General features: G+C 39.5%; 2 protein-coding genes across 2 annotated transcripts; one reads left to right on the top strand and one right to left on the bottom strand.

Annotated features, from left to right (window-relative positions):
• Positions 1-542: 542 nt before the first annotated feature.
• On the bottom strand, positions 543-15,115 carry edem3 (ER degradation enhancer, mannosidase alpha-like 3). The gene is made up of 20 exons (XM_063892216.1): positions 12,517-15,115; positions 12,374-12,419; positions 11,920-12,020; positions 11,640-11,679; positions 11,079-11,191; positions 10,833-10,986; positions 10,203-10,337; positions 9,273-9,378; positions 8,976-9,073; positions 8,320-8,445; positions 8,142-8,225; positions 7,835-7,918; positions 7,362-7,486; positions 6,557-6,728; positions 6,318-6,463; positions 6,063-6,207; positions 5,240-5,431; positions 4,824-4,989; positions 3,377-3,562; positions 543-1,885 (listed from the first exon to the last, which is right to left on the bottom strand). The coding sequence occupies exons 1-20, from the start codon at positions 12,603-12,605 to the stop codon at positions 1,443-1,445; spliced, it is 2,751 nt and encodes a 916-aa protein (XP_063748286.1). The 5' UTR covers positions 12,606-15,115; the 3' UTR covers positions 543-1,442.
• Positions 13,543-23,795, top strand: npl (N-acetylneuraminate pyruvate lyase (dihydrodipicolinate synthase)). The gene is made up of 13 exons (XM_063892218.1): positions 13,543-13,714; positions 15,297-15,420; positions 15,567-15,645; positions 17,399-17,472; positions 19,277-19,364; positions 19,476-19,533; positions 21,178-21,253; positions 21,370-21,462; positions 21,584-21,729; positions 21,853-21,899; positions 21,989-22,073; positions 22,169-22,208; positions 22,850-23,795. The coding sequence occupies exons 3-13, from the start codon at positions 15,569-15,571 to the stop codon at positions 22,990-22,992; spliced, it is 927 nt and encodes a 308-aa protein (XP_063748288.1). The 5' UTR covers positions 13,543-13,714; positions 15,297-15,420; positions 15,567-15,568; the 3' UTR covers positions 22,993-23,795.
• Positions 23,796-23,993: the final 198 nt, after the last annotated feature.

The following is a 23,993-nucleotide window of genomic DNA, read 5'->3' as shown; positions in this document are numbered from 1 at the left end:
AAAAAAATACTTAATTCCTGGTGTCACTTGATGTCACCCTAAAAGTGTCAAGTGCTGGGCACGAGTCTCATTTTGGTCCCAGAAATAAAAATGCAACATCTGAAAAACATTAACAATAAGTAGCATATCTATCTCTTGTAGTGTATTCAGTACTCAGTCAATTTATGCTTTTTTAATAGCTGTATTTTTTTTGTTGATGCATTTACAATTTTTTACTTTAGATACTTAAAAGTGCATTTAGCTGTTTCCAGTTTAGAGTGCAATTGTAATGCAGGGATTCACTTGCAACTGAATATAGCTACTGTTCATCTTAATTAAAATATTTAATTATTTCTTCCACTGCTGTAATCAGTTTGGCAGTAATTCAATTGTTCATGCTGAGAAAGTCATGTTGACTGAACTGATTTTATGTAGGTGTATATCCACTGTTCATAGAAACATGACACTTGGAAAATAAATTAGTTTCAACATTTACTCAAAAATCCCAAGAAAACAGACGCTAAACATTAGTATATAAAATAGCACAAATAACCAAGCCACACTTGTCTGTTTCCCTCTTCATCTTTTATTTCATTACTTTTGATCACGTTAACTTAATGGCTTATTTCTGCTCTTTCCAATCAGTCAGCAGCTAAACGAGAGACAGATCTCATAGCGCCCCCCTGTGGCCGCCCACAGCCGGGTAATCCATCCCAGTACGCTGCTTAGAGAGTCTGCTCCACCCGATGTGGTCCAGAGGCTGTTTGTGGGGTGAACCAGAACCTGAGCAAAGCAGCGCTATATTATTTTAGTCAATATATCTCCACAAATACATATTTACATTGACAGATGACTTCATATATCCTCCAGAGAGAGATCAAGTTTGGCGTTGTCTATCGTAAAGCCATTAAAAAAGATCCTGCAGTTTATTCAATGTCACACATCCCCACATGAATCAAGTCACATAGATGTGTACAAATGATTAGGCCAAAGACGTAGATGTATCACAAATAATCATCACATTTAAAATAAAATTGGTCGATGGATTAATTCATAATTGTTGGACCAATGCATAGAGAGAACAACAGTGTGAGAAGTAATTTGAAGTGGAAGTGAGAGGCTGTTACACACACAGTCTGGCCCATGTCATTCATTAGGGTTTGTTAAGACAGATTAACAGAAACTGTATGAGAAAGTGAGGTAAAAACCCTGGTCTCTCATCCATTATCTACCAGGCTGAAAAGGGACTCCCTTATGGTCCGGAAATGCAGTGTTTGGGCTGCCTTGGCACGTGTTACCGTCCACAGAGAGCAAGAGAACAGCCTCCCCAGCTTTCCCGGAGTTCACCAGATTGAGACTGGTGACTTGTGATGATGCGGCCCCTCTGTGTTGCTCCTCACAGGGAGGGATCACACCGCAGTCACAGGGAACGACACGCCCGACGACTGTCAGAGCCCTAAAGGTCAGAGCTCGTCCTTCTCCATCTGCTGGAACGCCTCCAAGTCTTCCCGCCAATCAGCCAGCAGTTCATCCACTGACTGGTTTGAGTCTGTGTCGCCTTCCTCGCTCTTTTCAGAGTCTGTCTCCTCTTTGGGCTGAGTCGAATCAGTCACTGTAGGAGGAGCTTCTTCATCCGCTGGAATAGCTTCCTCTGCGGGAATAGCTTCCTCTGCGGGAATAGCTTCTTCTGCGGGACTAGCTTCCTCTTCCACCAGTCTAACTTCCTCTGAAGGACTAGTTTCCTCCATAGGAGTAGTGTCTTGATCTACAGCACTGACTTCCTCCTGTGATGGCGTAACCTCCCCTAGCGCCAAAGTGCTAATTAGCGATTGGCTAATAGGCTCAAAATTGGTGGGAGTTGTTGCCTCGGTTAAGCAGCCACCCTCAGCAGCTTGCACGTCTGCACCTGGAAAAGAAAGCAGAGGTGTGAGAGACGCACACACTTCATTTCCTCCTCCTCCTCAGTCAGTCATCTTTACAACATGCCCCCTGTTAGCCAGTCTCAGGCAAAAATAGAAGCGTTTTCATTGTGAGGTTGTCAACTGTAACAGCATGACACTGACGGTGAGTCATGTTTCCCACAGGATAAAGCCTTTCTCACATAGCTGCGCAACCAAATTGAGAGACAACTGTGAAATGAAATCTGGCAAAAAATATATACTTGCGAATTCTGCATCGATGTGATTTGGGGAAGAAAAACTGTTGATGTGACCTGTTTCTAAAAATGGTCCTGCATCTTAAACTGCAGATTGTATATGTGTTAAGTGCTATACTTATGCTGTAGTCAACATGCAATGCAAAATGCAATGACTGTTACTTTAAGGCTGTGTACTTTAAGTACAGAAAGGCACAAGGTATCTGGTCATTATTTTTGTTCTGGTGGCTTTGTTTGAAAATAATAACAGGATTTGTCTGTTTTGGGAAGCAGCTCTAAGTGTGCTGTTATGGATCCAATCATGTACAAACAGCCAGGTTACTTGTAAAGATTATGGCCTTTGTGTAGGCTTCCTAGCAGTTCTGAAATCTGGCCATTTTAAAACCTGTTACACAGCAAACAGCTGGATCATCAGAATCAAATTTAAGCTAAAATGAAGTGAAGCTGACCAAAAACAAATTACGAGTCTCACTTTTTTCCAGAAACAGAAATGTAAAATCACTGTTGTATGGCTTGGGGGGAGGGGGGGGGGGCAATACTCCCCCATACTTTCCAGCCTTATCATGTTCAGCCATTGGCGTCCTCCAGTGATTAACAGACATAAAGAGCTGCCGTGTCCTCAGCTTTGAAGGGTGAAATCATAAATGACAATACTGTGACTGCACTGAGCTTTTTATATCAAAACACAAACCGCATCCTGTGGTTAGAGGGCAGAGGGAGAGGAAGGGAGAGTGAGAAATGGAGATAAAAGCAAGGACAGAGGAGGCAGAAAGAGAATAACAGGCACAGAAACAAGGAAAAGAATACTTACTGCCCTCATTCAGGATGCCAGGACGAGGTTTACCTTTGAATATTGTTGCTGCTCATCCAAAGGGGAGAGGGTTATGAAAGAAGAAGAGAAATCAAGAAAGAGAGGAGAGGAAAGGAACTGTTACAGACCACCACAGGGACTAGAAGGATTTGGCAAATGAGGTAAGAATGAAAGAATGAGGATGCAATATTGATAAGGGTGTAAAACTAACCACTGTTATAAACCACAGCTTGGAAATGAGTCACGCTCTCCGAGACTTCAAATAATGCCTGAATCCCTACATCTCATCTTTATTTCATGAAGCCAGGCACATAATGAGGCGCAGTCAGTGGAGAGCGATAACTCCACTGATGTGATCAATCTTATTATGAGCAATAAGTGGAGAAAAGAGGGGAATATTTAGGGGGGCTTGTGAAGGAGTAATGTCACACCTCTGTCTCTGGCTTTGTCGCTCAGCAGCACCTCCACCTCCCGGTACTCCTTCAGCGACTCCAGCAGGATGTTGCCCTCCTTGTGGAAGAGGAAGAGGAGCGGCAGGGTGACGTCGTCCGTGCTGCGGCCGTCGCCCGCCATCTGAAACAAGGGGGCTGTGTCGCTGCTGCTGCCCTCGTTGTCGTCTGGAAGGAGAGCGAGGGAGCAAAAGGAGATAAGAGAGGGATAGTAGTGCTGGGAGAATTTGTGAAGGAACTTACAACAACTTTGATGAGATTAAGATAAGTTCTTTAAAACTAGGATAGGTAATTTATTATGGAAGTACGTTTCATAATATTTGTTGAAATTCATCAAAAGCAAATGCTCAACCATTTAGAAAAAGAATCCAGAATATGTGGCTGACGCATGACTGTAAAAAGTCTGACACGGCCTCCTTTTCCTACCTGCCTCTCCCCCTGCCTTTGCACTCATCACTCCAGTCTTTAAAAAAAAATGCTAACATAACAGCTGTGATTTCATGTAGCAGCCGTGTTTTCACTACATTCATCACGATCATTTTCCGGGAGTGTCTTTAGAGGGAGTCCTAAAGAGACGGCTCAAATTTTCAACATTTGGAGCTAATGATGCGAGCTACTTTAAATTGGACAAATTGCTTTATCTGTGTCTCTTTTTAAAAAGTACTTAAAGCAACACTTGTTAAGTAAATATATCAGGGATAAAACACGCTTAACGGCTGCAGACTTCTACAAAATAAATGTACCTTACTTTGTAATGCATGTACCATCTTATTCCCATATAATTGTTTTGTGGTTATTATATCCTACCTATTATAACGCAATGTTAAGAGTGAAAAAATAAATATTTTAGACCGTTTAGTAGTTAGGGTTAATGGGAATTGACTCTGTATAATACATGAACTCTCTCAATTCAAGATGTATTGATAATATGAGACGTAAAAACTGGTCTGTTTAATGTCTGAGCCCCTATTCTAAGGCGTCCTATAGCTTTTTGGGGTCTACCTTTTCTCCATTATGTCTTATGATTGTAAAATTTTACAAATGTCTTTATTTTATGTGCTGTTTTTTTGGGATAATTTTTTATTTAAAACTCGTTTACTCTTGCTGGCTTCTCTAATATTACTGATCCTTAACACTAAAAACCTATTCATTTAACCAGTGTCTGACATTTTGTATGTGTAACTGTTCATCCCTACATTAATGCACTGCTTATGTGGTATAAAGATGTTCACAGCTGTTTATAAAAGGTCCTAAATACAAGCAGTTTGTTATGGTCAAGCTTATTTGTGTTCTGCTTTATTATTAAGTCCTCGTGTATTGTGCAGGACCCTAATCGACTGGCTGTCTTCAAGGTAATCTATTTATGGAGCTCTAATCCAGTCACTGCGCAGTCATCTTCCATCTTTGGTCGTTAGCCGCTCACACTCACCGATGACGATGCCTCCGATGGCGCCAGCCTTCTGGATGTGTCGGGCCTTCTCTGCAAACATGCACTGACCCCTCTGAAGCAGAGCGATGTGGCCCCGCACATACTCAGGGTTGGTGATCTCGCTGCAGCCGCTGTAGGGTTCTGCCACAGTCACAAAGCCTCGCACCTGGAGAAGAGACAGTGCAAGGAATTATTGAAAATAATAATGAGATTTGAAATAAGGTGCTGCAGTCATCCACATGTTCTCCTCTGGTGCTGAAACCATGCACTCCCCTTTTCTTTTTGTTTGAATTAGGAAAATATGCCCCCTTTAAAATACCATGGAAGAGTGAGAGGCTCTCTTAAGAAAAGCAAACAGAAGGACTAAATGCCCATTCAAAACCTGGCAGCTTGGCAAAGCTACATAAACTACTCACTCCTGTGGTACTTTTGGACAGGTCGATGCCAAACTGCGCTGGGCCGGCGGTCAGCACCACCCTGCCAAAGAACGGATGCGAGACGATCTGAATGGCTCGGGGAGGCAGCTGCTCTTTCTGCTGCTGGCTGGACAGCTCCATCATCTCCTGCATGAAGCGCACGCCGTCCTCTGCTGCTACCGCACTCACCGCCTAGGTGTGGGTGTGCCAGAGTGGGAGATGAGAGGGAGAAAAGAGGGTTTAAAAAAAAAATAATGGATGGAAAGAACAGCATGTTTTTTTAGAGATGGGGCAAGAATATCTTTCACTGGACAAAGGCACCAGAATGTTCTGTTGTTGTTTTTGATTAAATGACTACTTGTTCATGCATGTGCTGTTTAATGCAAAAGTGTTTCATGAAGTAAAGTGTAGGAAATTAATTTGAGCATTTACTTCAATTAATCAAGATGGATTTGGTTCTCTGTTTACCGTGGAAGCATGCTTTCTTTACAAATTCAAGGTAACACAGGGTTAGTAATTGATATACAAAATTTCATTTTGTTGGTGAAGCATTCCTTGAAAAACAACATCAACTTAATTGCTCTTTTTGACAAATAACCATTGACATTTTGAAAGGTTGTTTTCCTTAATTTTTAAAGATGTCTTGCAGTACTTAACAGTGAAAAAATAACAGTGCAGAATCAATACTCCTCTTAGTATTAAAAAAAGAACCGCCATGAGGATATGATTAATAGGCTTAAAAGATTATTTCAGCCTTGGCTTTAGTGTCTTTCAATCCGCCACTAATGAGAATATAATGATGTGCACCCTTTATACAGCGTACCTGTGTAGCATGCTGCACCAGCTGCACCCTGCCATCTTTCAGGTGGATGAGACTGACTCCCATCCTCCTCAGCAGCTCCAGATGCTCTGGGTTGTTAGCCATGAAGTCCTGCGCCCTCAGGGGAGGACGGCCCATACCGGGCTCCCTGACAGAGGAAGAGGAGCCAGAAGTTAGTAACATGGAAGAGATACACATGGCAGAAAGTAGATAATAAGGGCAGGCACATACTGTAACTTGGTCAGTGTGTTTACATACCTGTAAGGAGCAGGACGGGGGCAGCTCTTATCTACAGCACTACGGATTGGTTCCCGCAGGTTACGAGGGTAGGCGGGGTCAGGAAACAGGAGGCGAGTGTTAGGGCACGTCCAATCGAAGTTAGAGTCGTCCAGCTCCTCCTCTGACTGAAGTATGAGTATAATTCAGTTACGTACTGATAGATGTACAGGCTTTCATTTAAAGTCAGATTGTAATTGTAACTGTATGGTGTCCATTACCGTTCTGTTTGAGAGAATAGATTGCGAGTCAGGCGTTGTGGAGAGGGACAGGGGCAGCAGGTGAGCCTCGGTTGTGAAGATGTAATCCTCGATGTCAAACGGTAAATCCTCATCATCAGCGAACAGCAGGAAGAGGTACTTAAACATCTCAGCAAGGAAGAACGAGTCCATCCTGAACCAAGGGAAGAGGTGTGAGGTTTATGTGTCAGATTATCATGTAGGGCGTTGTAGAGTAGAGCCAGACTTATCAGCAGGCCAATATTTGTTCACATTATCAGTGCTGTTTTCAACCTGTTATATATATGTAGTCAAATTATTTTTTAGGTCACATTTTGTTTCAAGACTCTCTTTTTTAATACATTTTTAAGCATCTTTTTATTTTTTATATTATCTTTTTTAATAATTTATAATACATGATCCATTTTTTCTTTGCAGATATGTCATTAAATATTCCTAATGAATAAATAATTGTACCATGGTTTTAACTGCTTTTATTGATAGAATAACCTCCTAGGTTTTACACAACTCTTTAAATAAACACATTTGAGTGATCCTTTCAAAGACCGTGGCATTATTTTGTGTGTTTGATTAAAAAAACAAGTACTAGCCATTATGTATTATCAATTATGTATTTTATTCTGAAATATTCACCTCATGTATTTAATATTGATCCAGCTCAGCTCATAGTTTAATTATATCTGTCCTTTCCCACCATTAAACCTTCCCTTACTGTGGCTCATACCAGGCTTTGCATACCATCATCTCACACACACACACACACACACTTCATTCCTTATATCCTCACCTGTCCTCGTGGCTCCCAGTGCGCACGTCCTTCATCGCAGCGAAGCCGCAGGGGACACGAGCGAAGCGGTTGAGGTTGTCCAGGATGGTGCGACCTGCCTCCAGGTAGTAAGGGTCTCCTGTGGCCTGGGAGGAAAGAAGAAAGTTGTGCATTCATAACATAGACTGTACTGTATATATAAATAACAGAGGACAGAACATCAGCATCAGAGAAGTCTCCAGTGAGCCCGGATCATACGCAAAGATTTTCCTTCATACATTTTTTACAAGACACCAGAATGCCAAAGGCAAAGTATTGAATAATGCTTATTAACAGCAGAAATGGAGATAGTGTGTCTGAAACTGTGTAATGAGTCTTTTCGTAATTGCACTTTAATGTAATTTAGCTAAATCTGGTCCCTGATAATAGGCTCTCTGTACAGTGGCAGTGAAAGGAGAACTCCTGCATTATGAAAGGCTTCTGTGATAAATTACCTTGTAAAGGAAATAGGTGCTCTCTGCAAACTCAGGCCTCAGGGGATGTTGGGCCCAGTGTACCCTGAAATCAGTAGTGAAAGCCTGGGGAGAGACGGAGAAGGACGGAGGGGTCAGCACACTTTCCAAAGCATCATAATTAGAACAGACAAACAAAGCTAAAAAGCAGCGTGTCGTGTGAAATGCAAGCTGGTTTACTTCCCAGCGTATATGGGGTTACTCCACGGTCAAACTAAAGACACAAAGTCAATTTTTTTATAGAGCAGTTAATACTTATTTTCCTGTTAGGTACACAAAGACAGATTACCTCAGGGAGGAAGTTGTGTTTCTTTGTGACTTGATACAGCATCTCATGTGTCTCGATGGCAGGACGGATATCTCCCTTCAACACCTGCAGAACGGAAAAAAATGACACCGTTACTGAAATGGCCCAAAAAGCATATAATAGAAGAGTAAAACCTTCAATTCACGTGATCGAATCTGACCTGGAGTCCAGGGAAAAAGGCCAGCAGAGAGTCCATCCAGGTGCGAGCGGGAAGCAGAGGTTTGTGGATGTGTACGTCCAGCAGCAGCGGGGGCTGGCTGATGTACTTCATTATAGATGCATAGTGCTAAATGAGGCACAAAGTGGAATGATTGAGGACGTAAAAACAGCATGTGGTGCTCGGTGATAAACACAATAAAGAACTAGTTGCAATTATTTTGACTGATATTGAAGTTGGGATATTTTTCACAATGTTGGATGGATGATCATTTTGCATTTTTCATTCATTGATAAACATTTGATATAGATCATAAAAACATCACGTGATATATCTTAATGCTGAGTACTATTCTGCAGCTCAACAATACTTTATGCAAGGTTTATTTTAACAAACATTTCATCTATAACGTACATTCTGCTTCTTTCAATTCCATTACTGCACTAGTCCATATTGCAATTTTGATTAATTATGCAAAGGAAAAGTATTTTCATTTATTTTTGTGCTGAAAAAGAAGAACTAAATCCAGAAATGAACCATCAAAAAAGTGTAGCACTGCTTTTTATCTGAGACATCACATGAGTAAATGCTATTATGCAGTAAGAGAGGCATCAAATTACTGAGTGTGTTTGTGTGAGTGTGTGTGTTTGTGTGCTCACAATATTGAACCGCTGCAGAAACTGGTCATCTCCCAAGAGGACGTAAGCCTTTAGCAGGTATTCATAGTATGAGTCAATTCCCGCTCCTACTCCGCTGTCTGGACACACACACAACCATACATCACTGTAAAGTCATATCGGATGACAAACATGTTGTTCTATTTTTACCCATCAACCCGATCCCCTCTCACCCAGACAGAAAGATATAGTTATACCTAATATACACTTTCCCCATGTCCTTGTTTACGTCTACATATTAACGACTCTCCCCTCAGTTCCCCTCTCCCCTTGTCTCACCCCTGCGGACCCACTCTCCAGAGTGGATGTTGATAGTTGTTCCCACCAGGTTGCTGTTTCTCTGTCTTTTTTCCCACAGAAAGTCCATAGCTCTCCGGGCATGAGCCTGTGAGGAAGGGAGCATTATTGATTTTTTTTTAAAGTTAAAAAGTCCATCCGCAGCGGCTGTCTGCTCTGAGAAAGATTATAGTGATTGGCTCTGTGCTTGATCAGCAGTCTACCGCTGCCAGGAAGTGAACCAGTCCAAGGCTTAATATTATTGTACAGGGTTAAATATCAAACACTGTTTCACAATATCACCGCATATACATACCCCACATTATCTGTACATTTATATTGAATTAAATAGCAAAATTCAGATGGTTTGACGCACAAGAAGTGGATAAACAAGCTGGATTGCATTTCATAAAACCAAGTGTCTGCAACCTGATCTCAAAAGGATTAAAATGCGAAAGAGTAACAAGGATTACAGGTAAGGAAAGAAATATGAGCCACTTGTGAGATGTGGCTGTTCACTGACAACTGTTTATAAAATAGTCTTAGTATTTACCAGCATTTTGACAGTGATGACAGGTATACATGTCAAAGATTCACCATAATAATGACATCGCAGTAGATCCACAAGCTTAGTTTTGTGTATTAAAATAGTTTTGTTGATATGTATTTAGCAGAGTTAATAGAATTTAAGTCATTGGACCAATTATTTCAAATAACCACTTTTTTATAGGATGGATGGCTGAAACATATCGCCTCCTCCTAATTGATACTTTATTTGACAGTATACATCTGTTCACACTTGTTGCTAGTGACATCATGACTGTTGGGAAATGGTTATGTTCCCTAAATATGTGGTCAAAGTAAAAAATGAACACTTTTGACATCTGCTTTTAAAAACAGTGCTATTTACATAACCTGACGTAAATGTGATACCTCAAACACAGGATCACCAGTGAAGCGACTTAAGGCGGCAAACTCCAGGATGATGGTTCCAGCACACGCAGTGCAGGTGTCCGTTTCTGTGCCTGTTCTCGTCTCAGGACCCCTGACACCGTGCCTCAAGTTCACCTGTCAAGCACAAGAAAGACACTTTCTGTTTTAAGAGTGGCATTTGTTCTGCAAGAAATATGTGCATAATCACTCAAAGTCAGACAAGAAAATGTTCAAAAGCTTCGACAGCTGCGAGCAGAGAAGTGGAGCACAACACTTGAAGTATGAAGTCATGAGCTAAGAGGTTATTAATGTCATTTTTGAAATGTTGCAACACTGGAAAAGATGTTTTTAACTCTTGTGTGCATGACAAATTAACTTGATGTTCACTGACTTTTCTCACCCAACTCATGAGTGAGTTCGACTCATTTAGGAGTAGCTACATGTGTATAAAGTAAAGCATATTCAAAAATAAGACCTAAAAAATTATATAATATAGGACAACAAAAATCAAGACAAGTATGTGTAACATTCTTGTTCATTATCCAAACATTAGACAGACTGCAAAGCATGGAGGTTTGATTCTGGTGTTAAAGAGCTTCATTTGGGTTCCATTCTGTCTGTGTCTCTCACCCTTGGATAAGGCAGGCCGCTGCTGGTGTTGAAGGCTGGCAGCAGGCGGAGGCCCAGGTCTTTGGCCATATGCAGGAGCTCATCCTGGTACCACTGCATGCTCTGACCTCCGTCCTTCAGCATCACGGCCATGGAGTGCCCTCCTAACAGACCTCTGAACATAGACAAAACAATAACCACATTGAAAATCAAGGAGAGTTTATTTGTTAGCCATTAAGGTGTGTTGATAGTCTGATCCAATCTCACCCAAGCACTCGTATGTTGGTTTCAAAGACCGACACCACAATGTCGTTGTCCAGCCTCACATCCTTCAGCACTCTTCTCACTGCCGCCTCGAATTCTGTTGTCTTGTTTAAAAGCTGGCAATCAGAAACAATACATTACTATAAAATCAGGCTTAATTATATGGCATTTGATAGTTTAAAAGTGGACTGAAAGAATCAGTATAATCTTCAGATACATACCCTAACATAAGTAATGAATGGCTTTAGTAGTTTTTGATTTGCTAACATTAGGGTCCAAATAAATACTTGATTTCCCTTTTCAAGACCTCATTGTGGCCTGTAGCTCAGTACCTTTTGTCTTGAAACCAAGTCTTTTGGCCTGCATGTGCACACTTCTTTAATTAAGAGACATTTTTTGCTAAAATCAGTTTTGGACTCAAAGAAAAAAATCATGTGATGATTGTCTGGTACCATACACATGATACACTACTCCAATTACATCAATATCTTCACCATGTTCCTATTCTTTCAAATACAGCAACATAATACAGACTGTAAGACAACAAATCAGGTAAATACCCACCACTAGAGTATCCAGAGTGTCTATTAGCGTCAGTGAGAACCTGTCGAAGAAAGACACAAATATTTAGCAAGGGTGTTGACTGTGACTCACAAAAATAATTTCAATTGAATGTAAACATTGTATAACATACTGATAGTTATCCAGCAATTATAAATACAATCTGCCTCCACCTTCCTCCCCTGCAAAGAGCTCAACCGGGTGTGGTGATGTGTGTGTGTGTTGACCAACATCATAATTGCTCTGTTATTACATTAAACCTTAAGAAACAGTGTCTACTCACTTTCCTAAAGCGTCGTCCACGTCACCTCGACTGGGTTCAAGCCCACGCACTCTCCCTCTGCATGTTAGAGGCATCAGCTCATCTGCTGGGTACGCATGGTCCTAAGAAACACACAAATATTAAACAACATGCACCATCCAGTTTGGTTTTTGCATTAGTAGGCCAGTTCAGTCTGATCATAAAGCCATCATAAACATCTACATGATACTTGAATGAAAAATGCAAAAGGTACTATAAAATATCATAAACACAAACAGCACATCTTATATTACAATAGATATTCTTTACTCTATTACAATAAAATAATTTGGGCAGGGTTGCAAAAAACATCAGTTCTGACCCCCTGATAAGCTCATCCTGAATCAAATGTATTTATCAAAGCTGAAGGAAAAACTATTTTTTGGAAAGGTCCTCTTTCTCTGTAGGAATTCAGTGGAAACAGATATAAACTTACCATGTAATTCTGATATGCATGGTCAAACATCTCAACTACTTGGTTCCTTTAGGGAGGGGAAAAACACAAAAATAAGTCAGCATTGGTTTTCAGGGGGGAAATGTATTTGGTCCCAGGAAACGGTGTGTTTTCTCTCAACTCACCTCAACCGGTTTTTCTCTTCTCGTGACATGCTCTCTCCGAGGCTGCACAATGCTCCAAGCAGCATCAATGAGAACAGTACAGCCGGCATTGTGGTAGGGGGGGCCAGATCGTAGCAATATGCATAAACTACCGTTTGACTCTCAGTCAGTCCCAGAGCGAATACCTAGTCATTACCACTGCCCTAACCAAACACCTCAAACTAACCAGTGTTATACCTCTGAGATCATTTTAAAGCACTTTTGGCTTTCCCTAAGATATACCACTTAATCATCAATAGGCACATCACAGAATAATGCTAGCAGGTTTTACCATTTGTGTTTACTAGCAAGCATCAAAAACAGCACTAGTAGTCCTATGTTGAGTAGTTGCACCTAAACTGCAATTAAATAGGAATGTTGTAATTTCAAGTAACCAGGTATCGAGGTCTTATTGATAGAGTTGTACCAGACTTAAGGAGCAGTGCAACGTTGCTAAGAGTCCTGTGCGCAGGTTGGTCAGTCACACCTGTTAATTTCTCCGAAATGTCAGGTGTGACACGTTGACATAACCACGTTTCATGTAACTCTCGCCTAAAGCAAACCGGTTAACCCAAGTTAACCCTTCAATGTAAAGATAACAACAATATTATTTTCTAGATATAGTCTTATAGCACAGGCGATCTAAGAAACGATTCAGTTATCACGACACGTCTTATTTAGGTCTCACTGTAAACAAAAGAAAGCACAGCACACAAACCCTTATGTTGTTTGTGTTTAAAAACCCACTCCTTTACAACACAATCTATTAAAATACAAGTCAAAACAACAACCCATCTGGAAATTAGTTTCTGATACCCCTTGCCAGTCCCTGTTATCACTCTGATCTGTCAAACTTTTAAAATATATTATAAGTTAAATATTTCCTCCTCTTTGACAGTTATCTTCAGGTTATGGTTGCCAGGGTTTAATTAGCCTGTTAGCCTGAGCCAGCCGCGCTATAACTAGCCGATCTCGCGATAACGGAAATATTGATAACGCGAGAAAAATCAACAAGAAAAGCGTCCATTGTAGAGCAACGCACCTGTGTGATTTGTATTATCCGTACCTCTGTTTAAAAGTGTAATAATTCTGCCGTAAGAAGCTGTTACGCCAAGCTAGCCTGTCCGTAAAACCGGATGACGATAAAGCGTCAACAACATCCGCTTCCTGGATCGTTGTGGTATGTATTACGCCCTGAATTTAGCTTTTCAGGCAAAGATTTCTGGCAGGCTGAGAAACATATCGCCCCTCCTTCCGTGGAATATTGCATAACGTAACTAAATGTGACTGTAGTCCTTCAAATAACTTTAACATAAGGAAAACAATATGTGTATCATGATTTTAATTGGTTGCTCAACTAGTTGGAGAAGTTACCTTCAAGTCTAAATTAGGGAAATAAATAGTCAATAATAACCTAACCATTGCCTTCACGTGCCGATCATTTTTAACTATTACGTCAATGACATGACATGCATATTTTTTTGTGTCCATTATTTTTTAAAATGAAAAAAAAATCTAATAATGACATATATCACTAAATTCTATAAAATCTATTTATTTTCATACATTTTTCAATAATTTCAAATAATTATAATATTTTATGTTTTGGCCTTTCAAACCCCTAATGTCAGGTGGTGCAACTGTCCTTGCAACTGTCCGACTAAGAAAGCTATTAAAAAGGTTATGTTAATAATGATAATTTCAAAATAAAATACCCTGGCATTTTTTTATATTTAAAGTCTTTCAGATAATGTTTTTTATTCTAATATCAATAGTTTTAAAGCTGTTAAAATAACTGCAACACTTTTGTCCGGCAATTTACATTTCCTAAATGTCAGGGTGGGGCAACCATAAACATTGGACTTTTATTTTGAAGTGAAGAGACAATAGCTGTAAACAGGATGTTGCATCGGCCAGAGGACCCCAAGAGACCCTTGGGACTAAGCTAAAAGTGTTGTAAGATCTGTCAAATACTGATAAAAATACCTACTTTCAACTCATATGTAGGCTGGTACACTTTCCTTGTCAGGTGGTACAACCAATGTAAAACTAGAAAAAAAATATTTTATCATAAAACTCTTAATTTTTTTAAAAAGTGGTCTGTTTTAACTTCATGACAAGGGTAGAAGCTAATGCTAGCAACCAAACAGAAGCCTGTTTAATTTGAGACTAGTTGCAATAGTCAGGTGGTGCAACCAGATAGTCAGTTGGCACAACTGCAAGGAATGTCACTATATAATCTATTCAAAGCTCTAAGATTATCCATGATACTTCTAAAATGTTTACTATTTTTAAACGTAAAGATATTACACACTTTAAAACATTTTACATGATATTTTGTACATATTAGATGCCACTTTCGAATAAAGAAAAATCAGCACGACACAGGGCGCGCATTAACAATGATCCAGCTGCAAGGGAAGCATATCATACGCATCGCAGTTCAACGTGGAGACTTGACTTGGAGCCATTTATGTGTATTAGCCGCAGAAGTTGCATAAATAGGATCAAAGGTGAGCAGAAAGAGACAGGAAGAGGAACTCACCAGATATGACAGTCGTTCACAGCTGCAAACACTCAGTGGCAGATTCAACCCTGACATTGTACATCTCTATCTCATATCTATAAAAGAGGAGACGCCAAACCGATCAATACGTTTGGAAAGAGAATGGAAACTATTGATTAAATATGAGTTTTAAGTATTTTATTAATTCATACTTGTTTTCGTGTTTTTTTATTCATCTACTACATCTCCCATGAAGCTTTGCGGCGTCACTTGATGCATAGCTTCCCTCACATGATACCCACGCGTCCCAGACGAGTTACACTGTAAGCAGCAACCACACTTCCTCAAAAAACAACATTGATGTCAGACAAGCACAAAAGGTAAATCACGAACAGATATGCCAGGAACTGTAATTGTGTATTTATTTTTTATAATTTACGGAAGTGTATTTGAATTTCTTCATGATAATCGCTGTGAAACAGTTTCCTTTTTTATCTTCTTTTTTTGTATGCTTTATTGTATGTAGTTATGGCAATCATGGCTCCTTCGGATAAACAGCTGACAGGGCTGGTTGCAGCTACTTTTACTCCATTGACCGAAGAAGGGTAAGTCGTCTTTATGAATCATTACTTATGCTTCCATGAATCTATCTCTTAATCCTCTCACGTTTATTTGAAGCCCAGGAGTCGGTTTAAAATAAAGAAAGCAAAATCCCTTAAAAGTTATAAAAGGAGTGTTTAATAAAGGATGCAGTAGTAGGTTTTACAAAAGTTTCACAGCTGTGGCTCAATAGCCCGGGACACGCGTCCACAGGCCACTGACTGAGTGGAGCTCATCAGTAGTTACTGTCTGGCGGTCCGGAACAAAAGAGAGATCGATTTCACAATCCTAACATGTTTTATAGAACCACCCCTTTCCGATCATACCATTGGTAGCGGGGGGCTGGATCCTCCTCTATAGGCTGACGTCGTCGGGGGCGGGTCCTCTTATGACGTCACCGTCGCCATCTTGTTAGCGAAGTCCTGGAGCTGTCATCTACGATAGTCTATTATGCAATTCTTAGGAGGTTTATCAGTTATTAAACAGGCAACTGTATCATTGCAGCATCAATGAGTGAGAGGTAGAGGCGGTGTGTTTAGTATGTAACTCCACTGGTCCTTCTCCCTCTACTCATATATACAAAACAATATTAGCTTTATGCTATCTGAGGCTAAAAACAACATCCTGTAATACTACCGGAAATGGACAAATATGATCCGTCCAGAAACAGTGAATTATCTTTTAAAGTTCCGCTCTAATATATTGATTATTTCTAACAATATCCATTTTAAAATGTCCCCCCCCTGCATGATATTGCCTGGCTTTTTTTGGTAATAAAAGTGGTCTAATTGCAGTGTTGCCCTGAGGCAACGAACATAAAAACATAGTTTTAGCAAATTAATAAATACATAATAAGTCTTTAAACAATCAAATATACTTCTTTATGTATTCATGCACATGCATATATTTTTTATCTAAAGTTGTATACATTTTTAATATGTTAAAAAGGGAAATGTATCTTACCAAGCGATGGCGCTGTGTCCCATGTTGCTTTGCTTGCAGAAAAGACTGCTCCACCCGGAGACAAAATGCCACATCCATATTATTCCCTCATTTTATTGGACACAAACATATCTGGTGATTCTATATATTTTAAAAATATTTAAAGGGCCAGTGTGAGGTCGAAAAAAGTGGTATGCCATAGAGCAGCGGTTCCCAAACTTTTTTTGCGGCGCACCCACTTCTACGTCCCAACCGGGTTGACCCCCCCCCCCCCCCAAAAAAAAAACAACGCAAGAAAACGCAAAAAAACTTGACGGTTTCCCTGATTTCAGCCAGTTAATCATATTTGAAAGAATGAATGAAACGAGTTGGCGCGCATATATCCTAGCCTACAGTGAAACGTAGAAGAAGACAGCCGCTGTCTTTCTATCAAAAACTAATAAATTATAGTTTTTTGATTTAAAATGAAAGGGATTACAAAGGAAATGTTTATTGCTGTGGTTTTTTATTGTCGCCTATGGAAAAATCCCCCTTAAAAAACAACACTGTAATATTTTTACACCAGACCACCATTACATGTTTCATCTCGCGCACCCCCTGGTGGCAGCTCGCGCACCCCTGGGGGCACCACACTTAGGGAATCCCTGCCATAGAGGTTTAAGCATTGTATTTGTTGTGAGATAAAGTGTTGATTGTTAAAGTGAAAAATGACAGTAGAGAAATCTGAAATTGTCAACAGTCCTGTAGATCTGGAGCATCTTAACTTGTGTGTTTTTGCAAAAATGTAGAACAGTTTTTCACATTTTCCCAAAACAGTGAAATCAACATAAGTGAGATTGGACCTTATGTTGCCTACTTGACAGAGAGGCAAGGTGTTAAAAACATATTTGGTAAGTTTTCAAGTAGCTTTTTTATTTGTCAATGTCTCTGTTATTTAATCAAAATCCAATATTAGGTGATATGTCTGTTTACCATGTTGGTTTGTTTCCTGTGTCAACCATGTTCATCCTCCTTTCAGGTTGAAAAAGTTGCAGCATTGGGTTGATAACCTACTTGAATCCCCAACTTCAGTTAGTTGTTAATTTAGATTATATATAGTCATGCAGCAATTTAATAATCAACATGAATATATCTGATAAATTAATTTAAAGCGAAGAAATAACTTGTCTGCTGCCTAAAGAGATATTTCATTATGTTTTTCATATGGCTGCTGCACTCGTTTCTACTTTAAAATACATTTATACCATCTGTAACTATTATAGAACTGCTGAATATGTAATAATTTAAAATCTAAAATAGTTTAGCTAAATAATCCATTTTAAATGTAATGTTTCTTAATCCTACCCCGAAAAATGTTTCCAGTTTGGGATCAATAAAGTACATCTTATTTTATCTTACCAACTTTCAACACACCGTAACTGACACTTAATGCTTAATAGTTTGATTCACATAATCATTTCGACATCAGCTTCAGTGACATTTCTTCAGAAAACATGCATGCCTCAACTAGAATTACACCACCTAACATGATCCCAATTAATAATATGATAGCATTATCCCTATTAACGGTGCTTTGTGTGAGTAATGCTTACATGTTACTAACCAAATTACAACTCATCATATAGGGCTGGCCAACCATTTCATTGCATTATCTTTCTTTAAAATGCAAAACTTCATTTTAAAAAACAGTTTTTATTATGTAATTTTCCTGGAAAAGGGGAAAAAAACGTATTCGACACCATGACTCCCCTCTTGATTTATTATGTGTTGCTCTGCAGTCTTAAATGACCTTCGGGCAACTAAGGAATTTATTGTTTTGTCTCATGCTTTGTTTGGTGTCAGTCTATTCCAGATTAACCATTGTCCCTGGAACTGAAATACAGAGAAAGATAAACTAAGTAGAGAGATAAACTCTGCCCTTTTCTCTCTGTATATCAAGACTAATCAGCATTTCCTGTTTGTCAGATGTCACTCTGGTTTCCGTTGGATTTTGCATAGAACCTTCAATCCATTAAGACCTCCATCAATCCCAATGACTCATCAGAGTTCCAACTAAGCTTCTCATTATGTTGACGCTGCATATCAATATTACTGTCGGTGAAGGTACTTGGGACCTCAGCCAGCAGAGGATATTCCCATCCACATTTCCCCGCAATTTGTATGATGTAGTCCTAATGTGCTATAGGGGTTGGCAGTATATTGATATTGTGGTGGAACCTTCTGAAGCAATGGAGATGAAACTCAGCGAGACACTGGAGAGCAGGAACTTGTTGGCAAAACACTGTTGGGTTTATTCGACGTTACTGCTGGAGATTTGAAAAGACATTTACTGCAGACATGAGTTGCCACAGCGTTTGCCAAACCAATTCTGAATATCTCAGGGATAGGAAGAGGTTTAACTAGTTCCGAATGGGTAATCGACATTCTCAGAGCAGCACTTAAATACACATTACTGAATATTACTGAAAAATATTTTGTATCGTCAGCCTAAGATATTGTTGCAATATCAATAGCAAGGTATTTCGATATTGCTGATACCTTATATCCCCCATCCCTGTTGGATTGTAATGTGAGCTATGGTTTTCTGATTCATTACAGCTAGTTTCAGGTGTGTTTCCTTTCCCTTGCTGTAAGATGTGCTGTTGTTATATTTAAAACAGTATTTCATATAAACATGACTTTACTTGCTTTCAGTGAATGGCACCACCGGAGAAAGCTTGTCTCTATCTGTCGCAGAGAGGAAGATCCTGGCTGAAGAGTGGTGTAAGAAAGCCAAGGGAAAGTAAGTCATCCCACATCATCTGTATAAGGAAATGTGTTCATATGTTGAGGGCGATGAAACAGGGAATAGTGTGTGATATTTATTTTTGAATGTGTGGGCATGTCTCTACAGAATGGATCATGTGACTGTGCACGTCGGCTGCATGAGTCTTAAAGATACCCAAGACCTGGTGAGTAGCTTTATAAAGTAAGCATTAAACAAAAGGCATGACACACAAGAGTATTTCCTAAAGTACTCACCAGACAAATGTATATGGACCTAGATTAAATGTTTAAGACTGCAATGAGCTATTAAACTGAACCTAAAGTAGACATTGGACCACAGTCAGGTGACAACCCCCCCCACTCACTTTTTTTTTCAATAGAAAATAACAGCACGATTCAAAGGATGAGAGAAAGTAACGCATTCAAACAATGCTTAAGATATTATCAGATAAGCCTGGTCCCACTGAGGCTGTGGAAAAATGAAAGTGCCATAGCATTATAGACACATTCTGTTTAAAAACAAAGTTCAGTTCATCTCAATAATTGCAATTTATTAGAAAAACATGTTCATTTGCTCTTTAAATGCCACATTGACAATTCTACCGTTTTAGGTTTTTGGTATTTTTGACAGCAATTTTTTTCCCACAGGTATTTACAGTTTTATGAATAGGGGTGTAAAGTCATGTGCACACAAGTTACAGTGTAGAAAAGTCACAAACTCCACATGCAGCATGGTTATATAAGACATAAAAAAATATATAAATACAAATAGTGCAAGAGGAAGTCTATATACATGTAAATAGAATATGATATATACAAGAACAGAATGTAAAATTAAATATCGTACAGTAAAAATTGTATACTGTTTATTACAGTAATAACTATTTAGATAAATAAATTGCAAGATGCAAACAGATGAATGTTTATGGAGGCATTTTACAGAGCTAGAAAAAATTCCTCATTTTGCTAACATGCAAAGTGCAGATTCCCAGAAATTGTAAAAATGGTTGATGTTACATCGATAAAAAAATAGCAAAGCAGTTCCTAGTGTTCTGATTTCACAGCCATAGTGATGAAGTGTTTTAATATTGGATGTGATTTGCTGCAGCCTGCGTTGTCAGCTTAGTTCAGAAAGTATTTAAAAGAAAGACACTGAGAAGGATATAAAAGTAAAGGGAACCTCTTTCCTAATAAATACACATATAAGTCCCCTAGGTGTCAGTATGTGATTGCATGCCACGTCAAAGGAATAGTTCGAAATTTAAGGAATTGCACCATTTTACGGGGGTTATGTGACTTATTTGTTACTATTTATTGACTCTGAGCAAATGATGGGTACACCGGAGGCTTGGGAAGTTACGTTCCAGGCTTGAGTTCCAGGCACGATAAACAGTGCATTATTTCTGTAATTGTGAACAGATAAAACAATCAAAATGCACGTTTTACTTTGCTTTTGGTATGCTGGTAGATCTTGTAACCATTTAACAGAACTGGCTAGCTGGTTTCCACAATTGCAAACAAGGACATAGGAAAACTAAAGCACTGATGGCTCTAGCTTTATATGTAACAGATGTCATTTCACTCTGAAAAACTACTTCTCTTGTCAGCTTGAATTTGAAAAATAAATAATACAATTGAATTAGTAGAGTACATGACGAGAGGTAATTAATGTATACTGGATTTCTTTTTACAAGGCAACTAAACCATCTATACATAAAACAACAACAGTGAAAGTTTACTGTTTAAACTATACCATTTTAAATATATGCACTAAAGCATTAGTTACAAATGGCCTTTGTTTTCATTTTGCATGTTTATGCTCCCTGCAGGCTCGTCATGCAGCAGAGATCAAGGCTGATTCGATTGCAGTCATTGCCCCCTCTTTCTTCAAGCCCAAGAATGCACGTATGTGAGGGTTTTTGAGGGGAAAACATTTGATTCTTCTTCAAATGCAAATTCAGTGTGCTGCTTAGCACCCACTTTTACATTTGACCACCATTGTGCCTCTCATCCTGTTACAGAAGAGTTGAGGGCTTACCTCAAGGCTGTGGCTTCAGTTGCCCCAAATCTGCCTTTCTACTATTATCACATCCCATCCTTCACCGGAGTTAATGGTTAGTGCCATTGATCATTGATTTATGTTTTAGAAATGGGACAATTCTGCATCCCTAACTATGGCAAAAGTACATTGAATGTCGGAGCATGTTTAATGACAGTGAGGCGTTCTTTTCTCAGTTCTGGTGAGAGATCTGTTGGACGGCATTGAGGATCACATTTCCTCCTTCAGAGGTGTGAAGTTCAGCAGTACTGACCTGATGGACTTTGGCCTGTGTGCCAGCCTCATGAAGCCTAACTGGTCTCTCATCTATGGCGTGGACGAGGTCAGCTTTTATTCCTCTACATCTGTTGTGATCCATCTGTAGCTGCTCATACTGCAAAGTGACGTTTTATGACTTCACTGTAGAGCCATCCTAATTAAAGGTGTGTCTTTCTTTTTGTTATAGCAATTGCTTTCAGCTCTGGTGTTGGGAGCCAATGGAGCAGCTGGAAGGTCAGTGTGTGATCCTGCATGCAGTTGGTCTCCTTTTTATTTTCTCTGCTTAACAGTTATTCAGTTGTTTTTAATTTCTCTGTCCGCAGCACATATAACTATGTAGGATGCCAATTCAACAAGATGTTGGCAGCATTTGAGAAAGGCGAACTTATCCAAGCCAGGACAATACAGGTACCATCCATCTCCATGCTGTTGCTCCCAACTTTCTCTTTGATATTTTACATCATTTTTGGTTACTGACATATTTGTCTATTTTCCATGAGCAGTTCCAGTTGCAAGAGCTTCTCGATTTTGCCATGAAACTCGGTGAGAGACACTTGCTTCATGATGATTTTGTAACAAATATATATACGCTGCCCGGCCAAAAAAAAGCTCACACACTCTAATATTCGTTGGACCGCCTTTAGCTTTGATTACGGCACGTATTCGCTGGGGCATCGTTTCCACGAGCTTCTGTAATGTCACAACATTTATTTCTGTCTTGCATTAACTTTGCGCCAACATCTTGTATTGATGACGGGAGAGTCTTCGGACCACTGCGCAAAGTCTTCTCCAGCACATCCCAAAGATTCTCAATCGGGTTCAGGTCTGGACTCTGTGGGGGGCAGTCCATGTGTGAAAATGATGTCTCATGCTCCCTGAACCACTCTTTCACTATTTGAGCCCGATGGATCCTGGCATTGTCATCTTGGAACATGCCCCTGCCATCAGGGAAGAAAAAATCCATTGATGGAATAACCTGGTCCTTCAGTATATTCAGGGAGTCAGCTGACCTCATTCTTTGGGCACATTGCTGAACCTAGACCAGACCAACTGCAGCAACCCCAGATCATAGCACTGCCCCCACAGGCTTGTGACCTTTTTTTGGGGCTGGGCAGTGTAATAAGTGAATGACCTTTTAGAAGTATGCCTCCACCTGTAATACTTTTTAAAATATTTATTTGCAGGCTTCGATCTGGGAGTGAATAAGCAGCTGATGATCGATGTGTCAGGCCTGAGCCTCGGGCCCCCCCGACTCCCGGTGATGCGGTGTCCTCCTGATGTTGCTGCGTCAGTTAAACAAAAATATCACAGCGTTTTTCGTCAATGATGTGTTCATACTGGATAGTTGATATCCCTTAACATTTCAGCTCAGCCTTTCTGAAGGAAATATTTCTACTTTAAATCAAATCTTTGTTTGAAAAGAATATTTCTCAGGTTAAAGGAAATGTTATGTTTTAATCTCTGTGTCTATCATCAATTACTAACTCGCATTACCTGGGGGGGGTGCATTTTGTTTTTGCTGCATTTAGAGAATAATGGACTATCAATATTAAACAGGTTTATTTCATTATTCTGTACTGTGTAAGCAGAATCTCATTTTACGAGTTTGAGTACTGTACTGTGAGGCACGCAGCATGACATAGAAATAGAAAATGAGGACCGCCGGATAATTCAGAGGTCAAAGCTGGCTGCGTTGCGGGTTTGACTCCAGCCTGCAGAAAAGGATTTGGCAATTTCATCTGGAATAAATGCACTCGCATCTGAAAAATATTTTTAAGAATGAATTGTAATTTTATATAATTTTTTTAAATAGGCATGAAAGCTTTGTTATGTAAACCTGTGGGTCAGGTTTGCATAACGTTCTGCCATGAATGGAAAGCTATGGAAAGCCATGACCTTAAACTGACCCCATGAGACGAAATAACGAACATAAAAGGTGCTTTAATGGGAACGCTGTTATATGAAGTGAACACTCCAAAAAGAAGGTTGTTATAAAACGTCTTGTTATAAGGGAGCATAAAAACTATTTTGACATATTAAAGGGACATTTAACGTGTAATTTTGTGCTAATACTTTTACGTTTTTAACAACTAAACACACATTTCTTACTAATAAAGCCGTTGATAATAACCCGTCTCTGACTTATTTATGTCTCTTTCTTATGTTCCATTACAAAATCACAAGTTCAGATTATGTCTATAACCTGCACAATCATACAGATGGAAAATCTGCTTATTCCCTGTTCCTGTATCCTGGCTCTGTTTTGATTAACATTTTCTTTAAAAATGTTATAGTTTGCCAGATTTCCTGTCCTTGTTGGATTAATTG

The sequence above is a fragment of the Eleginops maclovinus genome, chromosome 9, assembly GCF_036324505.1.
Source record: "Eleginops maclovinus isolate JMC-PN-2008 ecotype Puerto Natales chromosome 9, JC_Emac_rtc_rv5, whole genome shotgun sequence".
Taxonomy (NCBI): Eukaryota; Metazoa; Chordata; class Actinopteri; order Perciformes; family Eleginopidae; genus Eleginops; species Eleginops maclovinus.
This window is presented reverse-complemented; position numbering and strand designations above follow the sequence as displayed.